At 40.0% G+C, this 13504-nt stretch overlaps 1 protein-coding gene across 1 annotated transcript; it reads right to left on the bottom strand.

The window, feature by feature from the left end:
* Positions 1–11703: 11703 nt before the first annotated feature.
* Positions 11704–12675, bottom strand: LOC138096625 (olfactory receptor 4F3/4F16/4F29-like). Its single transcript, XM_068992892.1, has one exon. It carries the CDS (start codon positions 12673–12675, stop codon positions 11704–11706), a length of 972 nt encoding a protein of 323 aa, XP_068848993.1.
* Between the last annotated feature and the right edge of the window lie 829 nt (positions 12676–13504).

Raw genomic sequence — 13504 nt, 5'->3', positions numbered from 1 at the left:
CATAATAGAAATTGTTTCACATTCTGGAGACAGTAACTCCTGACTTCCCTTACAGCTGCCCCTTTTTAATCGCTCTTTTGTAGTTATAAGTTGCCTCCTCAAACATACTTCATGTCTTGAAGAGTTTATTACTCTTCAGGAGTTCAGCTATCTAGTACGAGTGAAGGGAAAATAAACGGCAAGGGTGGGGTTCTGAGGGTACTCAACCCATGATGCTTCCTGATGTCTCTGACCTCAAAGAGGGCTCTAGCAGTTCATGGCTTATTGTCACTGCTACTTGAGTAACTGTGAATTTTCTTCCTATATTGCCTAGATGGGCTTTAAGTTGGTGTTTTGTCACTGTCTGCAGGGTGGGAGAGTCTGCACTTAAGTCCCTCAGTTATGACCCTCCGTATCACATCACAATGAGGATAAGGTTGGATTCACGTGGATATTGTGTCTCCATCTTTCCTCATCTCTATGCAGGAGCTGTCAAATCTCCCCTCAGGTCTTCTTCAGGAAAAGTTGCTCTGTATATAGCTTTAGATTTGTTGTGTCCATGGAAGGAGATGAGCTCAGCATCTTCCTCTGCTGCCATCTTGCCTTTCTTCCAGTCAGGGAATAACCTTTAGTTGTACACTTCTCTTGGAAGGGAAGATGGCCTATTGTACAGATCGTACTAATTTGTGAGGAGGGCTAATGATTGATTTGTTTCTTTAAGACCTAAGAAAGAACATGAGTATAACTTTTTTATGGTGGAGTCTGAGGAGAAGTATATATGGATGGACTTTTCAGAAAGGACACAGAGACTGCCCATGTAAAAGACTATTAGAGATTATTCACTATACAGGAACAAGAAGACTTCCTTCTGTGATGTAAAACAACCTCTTTTCCCAGCTATCCTGGTATTGTTTTATTGGTATCATATACTGTTCATTATTCAGTTCAGTTCAGTTCAGTCGCTCAGTCATGTCCAACTCTTTGAGACCCCATGAATCGCAGCACACCAGGCCTCCCGGAGCATCACCAACTCCCGGAGTCCACTCAGACTCACATCCATCGAGTCAGTGATGCCATCCAGCCATCTCATCCTCCGTCGTCCCCTTCTCCTCCTGCCCCCAATCCCTCCCAGCATCAGAGTCTTTTCCAATGAGTCCACTCTTCGTATGAGTTGGCCAAAGTACTGGAGTTTCAGCCTTAGCATCATTCCTTCCAAAGAAATCCCAGGGCTGATCTTCAGAATGGACTGGTTAATTGGTACTAAACAGTGCTGATAGTAGCATAGTTGAAGTCTCTGCATAGATGAAGCAATGTGAATTTCCCACTCACTATGGGTAATCTATATTGTTGAGTGCCAAAACTTCCCATGCAGATGTAAAGCTTCTCTGTATGGTGCCACACCTCATCATACTCTCCATAGACTCACTGTCTACCTTTCCTGCAAGTATTAGAGATTTGTCTCCACACTGTGCTGATTTTTCTTTCCCAAATGTGGTGCTTCTGCTAGCACTACCATTTGTGGACTTACAGAATACCTTTCTGCCTTAGCTGTTCCTATGGTATCCCATGCAACTTTGGCTCTGGACATAATTTTATAGGAAATGAAGTGTGATAATAAGCTTACACGCATGGAATTTACTACACTTACTAGAAGCATCTCATTGATGGAGTGGTAGAATGGACTAGTTAATGATCAGATTTCTATCAACTGGGAGGTGAACAACTTTCAAATTTAGGATGCTTCCTATTTGGTGCACTACATATCTTAAGCCAGTGAACAATATATCTTGCATTCTATCCTAAAGGCAGCATATCACGGTATAAAAAGTCACTTTTACAAAGGACCAAATTATTTACAATGTCACGAACCTCTGTCCATAGTTCATCAGGCACTCTATCTATCAGAACTAATCCCTTAAATCTACTTCTCACTTCCACTTTATAATCATAAGGGATTTAATTTAGGTCATACCTGAATAGTCTAGTGCTTTTCCCTACTTTCTTCAATTTAAGTCTGAATTTGGCAATAAAGAGTTCATGATCTGAGCCACAGTCAGCTCCTGGTCTTGTTTTTGCTGACTGTATAGAGCTTCTCCATCTTGGGCTGCAAAGAATATAATCAATCTGATTTCAGTGTTGACCATGTGGTGATGTCCATGTGTAAGTCTTCTCTTGTGTTGTTGGAAGAGGGTGTTTGCTATGACCAGTGTGTTCTCTTGGCAAAACTCTATTAGTCTTTGCCCTGCTTCATTCCGCATTCCAAGGCCCAATTTGCCTGTCACTCCAGGTGTTTCTTGACTTCCTACTTTTGCATTCCAGTCCCCTATAATGAAAAGGACATCTTCTTTGGGTGTTAGTTCTAAAAGGTCTTGTAGGTCTTCATAGAACGGTTCAACTTCAGCTTCTTCAGCGTTACTGGTTGGGGCATAGGCTTGGATCACCGTGATATTGAATGGTTTGCCTTGGAAATGAACAGAGATCATTGTGTTGGTTTTGAGATTGCATCCAAGTACTGCATTTCACACTCTTTTGTTGACCATGATGGCTACTCCATTTCTTCTGAGGGATTCCTGCCCACAGTAGCAGACATAATGGTCATCTGAGTTAAATTCACCCATTCCAGTCCATTTTAGTTCGCTGATTCCTAGAATGTTGACGTTCACTCTTGCCATCTCCTGCTTGACCACTTCCAATTTGTCTTGATTCATGGACCTAACATTCCAGGTTCCTATGCAATATTGCTCTTTACAGCATCGGACCTTGCTTCTATCACCAGTCACATCCACAGCTGGGTATTGTTTTTGCTTTGGCTCCATCCCTTCATTCTTTCTGGAGTTATTTCTCTGCTGATCTCCTGTAGCATATTGGGCACCTACCAACCTGAGGAGTTCCTCTTTCAGTATCCTATCATTTTGCCTTTTCATACTGTTCATGGGGTTGTCAAGGCAAGAATACTGAAGTGGCTTGCCGTTCCCTTCTCCAGTGGACCACATTCTGTCAGACCTCTCCACCATGACCTGCCCTTCTTGGGCAGCCTCATTGGCATGGCTTAGTTTCGTTGAATTAGACAAGGCTGTGGTCCTAGTGTGATTAGGTTGACTAGTTTTCTGTGAGTATGGTTTCAGTGTGTTTGCCCTCTGATGCCCTCTTGCAACACCTACCATCTTGCTTGGGTTTCTCTTACCTTGGGCGTGGGGTATCTCTTCACAGCTGCTCCATTAAAGTGCAGCCGCTGCTCCTTACCTTGGACAAGGGGTATCTCCTCACCACCGCGCCTCCTGACCTTGAACATGAAATAGCTCCTCTAGGCCCTCCTGCGTCTGCGCAGCCACTGCTCCTTGGACGTGGGGTAGCTCCTCCTGGCAGCTGCCCCTGGCTTCAGACGTGGGGTAGCTCCTCCCTGTCACTGCCCCTAACCTCAGACGTGGCATAGCTCCTCCCGGCCACCGCCCCTGACCTCGGACTGGGGTAGCTACAAGAATTGTTAGAGCTCAGCAAATTTGAAAAACACAAGATAATACACACACAAAAACTGCTAATACACGGATATAAAGTTCAGAAATAATATAAGATGATTTAAGTCAAAATAAGGCTCCCCAGCCTGGCAGCTCAAATGGTAAATGCTTGCAGTGCAGAAGACCCAGGTTTGATCCCTGGGTCAGAAAGATCCCCTGGCGAAGGAAATGGCAACCCACTCCAGTATTCCTGGCTGGAGAATTCCGTGGACAGAAGAGCCTGGTGAGCTACAGTCCATAAGGTAGCAAAGAGTTGCACACAACTAAATGACTAACACTTTCACTTTTCACTTCTAGAAGGGATAGTTAGGGAGTTTGGGATTGACATGCACACACTGCTATACTTAAAATGGATAACCAACAAGGCCTATTGTATAGCACAGGGTACTCTACTTAGTCTGTAGCAACCTAAATGGGAAAATAATTTGAAAAAGAATATATACATGTTTACATATAATTGAATTACTTTGCTGTACACCTGAAACTATCACAACATTGTAATTCAACCATAAAGAGAAAAAGTGTTAGTCGTTCAGTTGTGTCCGACTCATTGTGACGCTATGTACTGTAGCCCACCACATCCTCTATCCATGAAATTTTCCAGGCAAGAATACTAGAGTAGGTAGCCATTCCCTTCTCCAAGGAATCTTCCTTAGTGCCACCTGGGAAGCCCTGGAAAGCAAGACAATTATATGCAAAAAATCAGACTGGACTACTCTCTCACACTAGGCACAAAAATAAATTTAAATGGCATTATTTTGTGCTTTTTATGACTGAATCATATTCCACTGCATTATATATACCACATGTGCATTATTGATTCTTCTGCTGATGGTCCTTTAGGTTGCTTCCATGTCTTGGCTATTATAAATAGTGCTGTAATGAACACTGTGATGCATGTATCTTTTTGAATTGGGCATATATTCAGAGAAAACCACAATTTGAAAAGATACATGTGCCTAAGAGTGGCATATGGTAGCTCTATATTTAGTTCAGGTGAGGGAAATTAAGAGGTACAAACTTCCAATTGGAAAATAAATGTCACAGATATGAAATACACTGTGGGGTGAATATAATCAATAACTATGTAATATCTTTTTATAGTGACATAGCATAACTAATTGCAGTGAATTAAAGAAATATCTAACCACTGTTTCTCATATGATCTGATATTGTGTTGTAAGTCAATTTTATTTCAAAAAAGAAAAAAAACCTCATAGAAAAACAGATCAGATTTGTGGTTACCAGAGGTGAGGAGTAAAAGGAGGGGAAAATTGATGAAGGCAGTCAAAAGGTACAAACTTCCCCTTATAGGATCAATAAGTACTATAGATCATAAAGTACATGATAAATATAACTAACACTATTCTGTGTTATATGTGAAAATTATTAAGAGAGCAACTCCTTAGAATTCTGATCATAAGGAATAATTGTTCTTCTACTGCTTCAATTTTGTATTTATATGAGATGATGGATATTCACTAAACTTATTGTGACAATTGTTTCACCATATATGTAGGTCAAATCTTTGTGCTATATACCTTAAACTTAAACTGTGCTTTATGTAAATTATATCTAGAATAAATAAAGAATAAAACTGGAAGAAGAAAAACAAGAAATTTGCTAAATAACTAATGTATGGAACCAGTATGCAAACTTGGGTACATTGAAGTGCTAGTATGTTCTGTGGGCCTATTGCATGTTTCATAAAGAAAAAAATTAAATCACTGGCAAGAGAAAAATAAATTTCTAAAGTGGTAACCGTGTTTCAGCCCAATTATGGCACAGGTCAGAATCATAGAACTAGTGAAATCAAGACTTATGAAGGCCATTTACAGGCAGGATTCATTCACTCTTAGGAACTTAAAGGCAGATATCATATATCTTTTACATATGGAATCTAAAAAAGGATACAAGTGCACTTATCTACAAAACAGAAATAGAATTACAGATATAGAAAACAAACTCATGGTTACCAGTGGGGAAAGAGAGGAAGGACAAATTGGGAGTTTGGCACTGACATATATACACTACTACATATAAAATAAATACTATATATAAAATAAATACTATATATCAAATAAAATAGACAATAATGATCTACTGTACAGCACAGAAAACTGTAATGGCTTATATGGGAAAACAATCTAAAAAAGAGTGGAAATATATATATATATATGTATAATTGATTCATTTGCTGTACAGCAGAAACTAATGCAACATTATAAATCAACAATACTTCAATACAAATAAAAAACACTCGATTGTAATCAGATTTCAATTTTGTTGTTCTCTCATTAGTGAGTTAAATAAATAATTTATATGAATCATGTTTTTAACTTCTTGAAAATGATGATTTGATCATTTCGGAGGCTCATCAAGATATCCAAGTGGACACATCTTCTGAAGTCAATATATTTTATTTCCAAAACAATGCCCTTATAGGGACATTTAAGCCCAGACATGTCTCTTCCTAGTTTCCAGAGTGGATCTGAAGCAAAGTGAAAGTTTACCTTCAGAGACACTGATCTCTGTTTTTTTTTTTTCTGCTTTGGAAGTTTTTTTGCTGTTGATTTGTTTGTTTCTGGGTCTTGGCCAAGTTTGGTTCCAGTCTTGGTTTATACAGGGCTGATCGATTATTCCACACTGGTGGTAACATAGATTGTGAATTTCATTTCATAATCTGGACATTTGGCAATCTCTACTGAGATGGTTGAAAAGCAGAGATATTAGTTTGCCAACAAAGGTCCGTCTAGTCAAAGCTATGGTTTTTCCAGTGGTCATGTATGGATGTGAGGGTTGGACTGTGAAGAAAGCTGAGCACTGAAGAACTGATGCTTTTGAACTGTATTGTTGGAGAAGACTCTTGAGAGTCCCTTGGACTGCAAGGAAATCCAACCAGTTCATCCTAAAGGAGATCAGTCCTGGGTGTTCAATGGAAAGACTGATGCTGAAGCTGAAACTCCAATACTTTGGCTACCTCATGCGAAGAGCTGACTCTTTGGAAAAGACCCTGATGCTGGGAGGGATTGGGGGCAGGAGGAGAAGGGGACGATAGAAGATGAGATGGCTGGATGGCATCACCGACTCAATGGACATGAGTCTGAGTGAACTCCAGGAGTTGGTGATGGACAGGGAGGCCTGGCATGCTGCAATTCATGGGGTCTCAAAGAATCGGACACGACTGAGTGACTGAACTGAACTGAACTGAGATGGTGAGAATCTGTCATGGGTTGGACTGTCCTCCCTCAAAATTCATTTGCTGAAGTTCAATCCCCAGTACTTTAGCTGCTGCTGCTGCTAAGTTATGTCAGTCGTGTCCAACTCTGTGAGACCCCATAGACAGCAGCCCACCAGGCTCCTCTGGCCCTGGGATTCTCCAGGCAAGAATACTGGAGTGGGTTGCCATTTCCTTTTCCAACGCATGTAAGAGAAAGGTGAAAGTGAACTCGCTCAGTTGTGTCTGACTCTTTGTGACCCCATGGACTATAGTCCAACAGGCTCCTCTGTCCATGGGATTTTCCAGGCAAGAGTACTGGAGTGGGTTGCCATTGCCTTCTCTGCAGTACTTTAGAATGTGAGGTTATTTGGAAATAAGGTCATTACAGAGGCAATGAGGTACGATGAGGAAATTACAGTGAACCCTTATGTACAGTAAGGAAATTACAGAGCTTTTTAACTCTCTTTCTTCACTTTCATCAAGAGGCTCTTTAGTTCTTTACTTTCTGCCATAAGGGTGGTGTCATCTACATATCTGAGGTTACTGATATTTCTCCCGGCAATCTTGATTCTAGCTTGTGCTTCATCCAGCCCAATGTTTCTCATAATGTACTCTGCATAGAAGTTAAATAAGCAGGGTGACAATATACAGCCTTGACGTACTCCTTTTCCTATTTGGAACCAGTCTGTTGTTCCATGTCCGGTTCTAACTGTTGCTTCCTGATCCACATACAGATTTCTCAAGAGGCCGGTCAGGTGGTCTGGTATTCCCATCTCTTCCAGAATTTTCCACAGTTTGTTGTGATCCACACAAAGGCTTTAGCGTAGTCAATGAAGAAGCAGTAGATGTTTTTCTGGAACTATCTTGCTTTTTCAATGATCCAATGGATGTTGGAAATTTGATCTCTGTTTCTTCTGCCTTTTCTAAATCCAACTTGAACAACTGGAAGTTCATGGTTCACATACTGTTGAAGCCTGGCTTGGAGAATTTTGAGCATTTCTTTACTAGCATGTGAGATGAATGCAATTGAGTGGTAGCTCAGCATTCTTTGGCATTGCCTTTCTTTGGGATTGGAATGAAAACCGACCTTTTCCAGTCCTGTGGCCTCTGCTGAGTTTTCCAAATTTGCTCTCATATTGAGTGCAGCAGTTTCACAGCATTGTCTTTTAGGATTTGGAATACCTCAACTGGAATTCCATCACCTCCACTAGCTTTGTTCATAGTGATGCTTCCTAAGGCCCACTTGACTTTGCATTTCAGGATGTCTAGCTCTAGGTGAGTAAGCACACCATCATTATCATCTGGGTCGTGAAGATCTTTTTTGTATAGTTCTTCTGTGTATGCTTGCCACTTCTTGATGGAGTTAATGGTGACCTCTTCCAAGAGGGCTTTTGCCACACCCAGGTCTTCTGCAAACAGAGCTCCTGCCCCTGGGGCAGGCCACTGCTGATCTGTACCTCCACAGTAGACACTCAGACACTCAAAGGCAGGTCTGGCTCAGTCTCTGTGGGGTCTCCTGGTGTGCACAAGGTTTTGTTTGAGCCTTCTGAGTGTCTCTGGTGGATATGAGGTTTGATTCTAAATGTAATTTCACTTCTCCTACCAACTTGCTGGGGTTTCTCCTACCAACTTGCTGGGGTTTCTCCTTTGCCCTTGGATGTAGGGTATCTTTTTTGCTGGGATCCAACATTCACTTGTTGATGGTTCTTCAGCAGCGAGTTGTAATTTTGGCGTCCTCACAGGAGAAGATCACTCCTACTCTGTCATCTTGATTTTCTCTGGTGAATATTCTCTTGAAGAATACTGGCAACCTCCTTATTTGAACCTCCTTGACATCAATTTTTATCCCTTGCCTCTAAACTAAATTCTGAGAATCTGTTCTTCCTGCTGTTGAAGAACAGCTAAACAACCTCATGAGATGTTCAAATAAGAGAAATAAACCTTCAGCAGCAGCTGGAATAGGAGCCTTGTGTAAACTGAAGAATTTTACCCACCATCCAGTTCTACAAGGCCTGAGTTTTTAGCCACAACAGTCACTGACCTGCAATACAATAGTTTTCTCATGTGCTTCCAGTGAAATTCCTGGTTCCTTGCCCTCTACACTGCTTCTTAATAAGCCTTATCTATGCTGCCTGGGCTACAGTTACATGGGCAAGGCTTCATCTGAAAGATAGTTTTCAGTGTGTTACATTGATTACTGTGTGGCCACTGCCGCTTTCCTGTAGTCATGTATAGATGTGAGAGTTGGACGATAAAGAAAGGTGAGCACTGAAGAATTGATGCTTTTGATCTGTTGTGCTGGAGAAGACTTTTGAGAGTCCTTTTGACTACAAAAAGATCAAACCAATCAATCCTAAATGAAATCAGTCTTAGATACTCATTGGAAGGACTGATGCTGAAGCTGAAGCTCCAATACTTTGGTCACCTGATGTGAAGTACTGACTCACTGGAAAAGACCTGGATGCTGGGAAAAATTGAAGGCAGGAGGAGAGGGGATGATAGAGGATGAAATGGTTGGATGGCATCATCTACCTGATGGACATGAGTTTGCGCAGTCTCTGGGAGCTGGTGATGGACAAGGAAGCCTGGTGTGCTGCAGCCCACGGGGTTGCAAAGAGTCAGACATGACTCAGTGGCTGAACTGAACAGAACTGCGATTACTACATTAAATTTGTTAGCCTTTTTAGAAAAAAATTTTCATAAGAAATCACTAGTTCAACAGCGTTTTTATACTATCCAGATTCACACAATCAAAATATATTCTTGGACAATTCAGACTGATTTGATAATATTTTTTATAAAGCAGCTATAGGTCTTGTCCCTGACCTTATCAGTATAAACTGTAAAATAAGAATTTAAAATTAAAAAAAAAATACAAAACTAAATGATTAACCAATGTCAGCAATACTTCTAAGAGTTCTGTGGCGTATCCAGTTAAACTTGACATTTAATATCCTTAGCAATTTTAAGACCTTGGTTTAGTAATAAATACAGTATTTAATGGATATTCTTTGGGTAATTTTTAAGTAAGATTGAATATTGAAACACTGGTCAGAGTATGTGTGTGTGTGTCTTCACTTGTGTGACTTTTATGTATGTCTTAATATACTATATCATTTTATCAAATTACTGAGCACGTTCATTTTTGCTACTTTAACATTTACCATGTGTAAGAAGGTGTGAATAGAATGTGTGTAGGCTGTTGAGGGTTTTTCTCATGAGTTTGCTGATTTACTAAAATGATTGTATATGATAGATTTTATATGTAAAAATATATATACATAATTTTGAATAATCAGTCTGAAACAATGCAATGAATGTGTTTAAATAATTTTGGCAAAGTTTACACACTCAGGTTTTTAGGCTTCTTTAAATTTAGGAATGTTTTACTAAAATATCACATTAAAGGAAAACTAGGAGTTAGTTTTCTCTGTTAGAATGACATAAATTTATCTTGAGAAGTTCTTTTTTTTTTAACTAGAAGCAGTGAATGTTATTATCCATCTTCTGTGTAATTTTCCTAGCACAGAGCCTAGTTCACAAAGTCTCTTATTAAAAAAAAAAAAAGGCTTCTAATTGTAGAGAAGAAAGCAAATTTCCCCCCTAAGTGCATATTGTTATGTAAAACTTTATTTCAGTTTCTTACGAAGATGGCACGTGGTATATACTATAATAAATACAATATTATTTATTGTGCATCTATGCTAAGTCGCTTCAGTTACGTCTGACCCTTTGCGACCCTATGGACTGTAACCTGCCAAGCTCCTCTGTCCACGGGATTTTCCAGGTAAGAATATTTGAGTGGGCTCCCATTTCCTCCTCTGTGGGCTCTTCCCCGCCCAAGAGGGATCAAACCTGGATCTCCTGCATTGCAGGAAGATTCTTTACCACTAAGCCACCTGGGAAGTCCCTACTCTTGCCATTTAGCTATTTCCCCCTTACTCAAACACCACAGCTGAACTTCTGTGACCAGAGTTCTTGAAGGTGTGAAACTGTTGAGTAGGCAACTCATAATAATACAATAGAGTAATTGGAAAGGGTAGAAGTAAGGGAAGTTAAAAGGGAACAGAGCAGGCAATGCAGAAAAGTAGGAAAAGGAGGAGGAATAATGGGACAGGAAGAAAGAGAGGGAAGTCTAAGAAAGGAGAGGGAAAGAAAAAGTTTTTCCTAGCCCAAAGACCATAAGTGACTGAAGAAAAAATGAAAAGAAAGAATTTAAGAAAAGGGAAATGACAATCTAATGGGGTTGAGTAGCAAAATGCTAATTACAGAGAAAAACTGTGGTGTTTCCCAGCTCTTTCTTCCAAGAACAACTCCCATGGCTTCTACTGGAGATGTGCGACCTCATACATGCATGTTCTCAAAGATTCTGTGTGCTTGCTCTTGAAGATTCTGCCCTCTTTGCACAACCCTGGAAGAGAGCCAAAAGAAGGGGCAAATGTGGGCAAGCTGCAGCATCCAATATGAAGACTCAGTTCAGTTCTCACTTAGTGAGTCTCCCATTAGGTGCTGATAGGAATTCCTATCTGTGAGACATGTTGTTCAATCACTAAGTTGTGTCTGACTCTTTGCCACTCCATAGACTGTACCAGGCTCCTCTGCCCTCCACTGTCTTCCAGAATTTGATCAAATTCATGTTCACTGAGTTGGTAATGCTATCTAAATATCTCTGTGAGACATGCTTCTGTTACAAAAAGACAGATTCTCCTGTTCAAAGGCCTTAAAGAAGGATTCCATGTTTTGTATGTGTAAAAATTACTCCATATAAATATTATTCCTTAGGAACTGAGGCTCAAGATTACTGTAAACTTTGAAAATACTTCATATGTAATTTCTTTTCTCTTTTCAGAAGTGAATGTCCCTCCCTTCTAAGTGAAAGACAAAATAGATTCTACATTGGTGTGCTTAGAAAATCAAAGTAGGATGAAGAACAGATTTTCTCTTGAGTTTGGCCACCAATAATTAACATCAGTAATCAACAAAAGCTCTTCACAATACAAGCTTCACCAAAGAGATCTTTCTATAACTCACTAGCAGTCTGCATATCCTCCTCATTGCCACCTTCATTTCTTGATTCCTGAATGTGTAAATGACTGGATTCAGGAAAGGAGTGAGAACTGCATCAAAGATGGCCAGAAACTTATCCAGGGGTATAGAGGGAGATGGCCACGTGTAGAAAAATATCAAAGGACCAAAGAACAAGACTACTACAGTGATGTGAGCTGAAAGTGTGGACAGAGCCTTAGATGAACCTGCTGAAGACAGTTTCTGAACAGTGAGAATGATGATAATGTAGGAAATGATCAGAATGAAGAAGGAGCCAACAGAGATGAATCCACTGTTGGCTCTGATCATGGACTCTAGTTGGTATGTGTCTATGCAGGCAAGTTTGATGAACCGAGGAAGGTCACAGTGAAAAGTATCTAACACATTAGGGCCACAGAAGGGTAATTTTACCACAAAAGCTAGTTGAACCATTGAATGGGTAAGGCCAATCATCCAGGCAGCCACTATAAAGAAAACACACATCCTTGGGCTCATGATGGTCAGATAATGGAGAGGCTTACATATGGCAACATATCTGTCAAAGGCCATGGCTATGAGCAGCACCATCTCCACCCCACCGATGACATGGATGAAGAAGATCTGAGCAATGCAGCCTTCAAAGGAAATGACTTTACGCTTCCTGAAAAGGTCATATATCATCTTGGGAGAAGTGACAGAAGAAACTCCTAGGTCAATGAAGGAGAGGTTGGCCAACAGAAAGTACATGGGAGAGTGTAAGTGAGGGTCACCAGTCACAGTGAGTATAATGAGGGAGTTTCCCATCATGCTTGCCACATAAAATGTGGAGGAGAACACAAAGAGGAGAAGTTGTATTTCCCAGGAGCTGGTGAGTCCCAGGAACAGAAACTCTGATACCACAGACTGATTTGCTCCATCCATGGACTTTGTTAGCATTGCTATCTGAAGGAGGACAAAAGGAGCAAGTGTAAATTATTATAATGCTGAAGAAAAAAAGGTCAAACTTGTACAGCTTATTTCAACTTTAGCATTAAAACTGACCTAGTATACTTATGGCTATAAGTGTCATCACACAGAAAAATTAGTTGTTCTTATGTGAGGTTGTTCTTATCACCAACTTGTCTCTGCAGTTAATACCTTCTGCTTCCTGTCAGGGTTGATGCCCTAATATTAGTCATGACATACAAGATGGTCATCACGAGTAAGAGGAAGTCAACCCCAAAACTTTTGATTTTACATTTAAAAATATCATGTTATGACCCCAGTTCCACTGAAGTAAGAGGTGCATACAGGGAGGTGCAAGTCCATAAACTGTCTTTCTAGTTTGCTCGTTGAGGTACAGAATTTATGAGTATTTAGAAACTTCTTTAGCAATCTGACGTTACAGTGACAGTCATGTTTCTGATTTTGTTTGTTTCCCAAAGAAATAGTCCATGAAAGACTATGGACTAAAGAAAAATCCTTCAACAAAGGTAATTTGAGAAACACTGCTTTAGTGTACTTAGAACATGATTCGAAATTTTAAAGCTACGAAATGTGTAACATAGTGAAATCCAGTTTGTACAAGTCTTGATATAAGGTCTTATCACATTATTTTGTAATTATTTATTCTTATTTAGAGATATATCCTAGCTTAGAAAAGAAAATAATATTTCTGGATTTAGATTACAAAGATATATACATATATAATGTTCAGCCACTGACAGCTTTATCTTGGGTGAGTTACTTAAACTCTTTGAGCCTCATTTTATTTATCTATGAAATC

This window comes from Capricornis sumatraensis, chromosome 2 (genome assembly GCF_032405125.1).
Source record: "Capricornis sumatraensis isolate serow.1 chromosome 2, serow.2, whole genome shotgun sequence".
NCBI lineage: Eukaryota > Metazoa > Chordata > Mammalia > Artiodactyla > Bovidae > Capricornis > Capricornis sumatraensis.
This window is presented reverse-complemented; position numbering and strand designations above follow the sequence as displayed.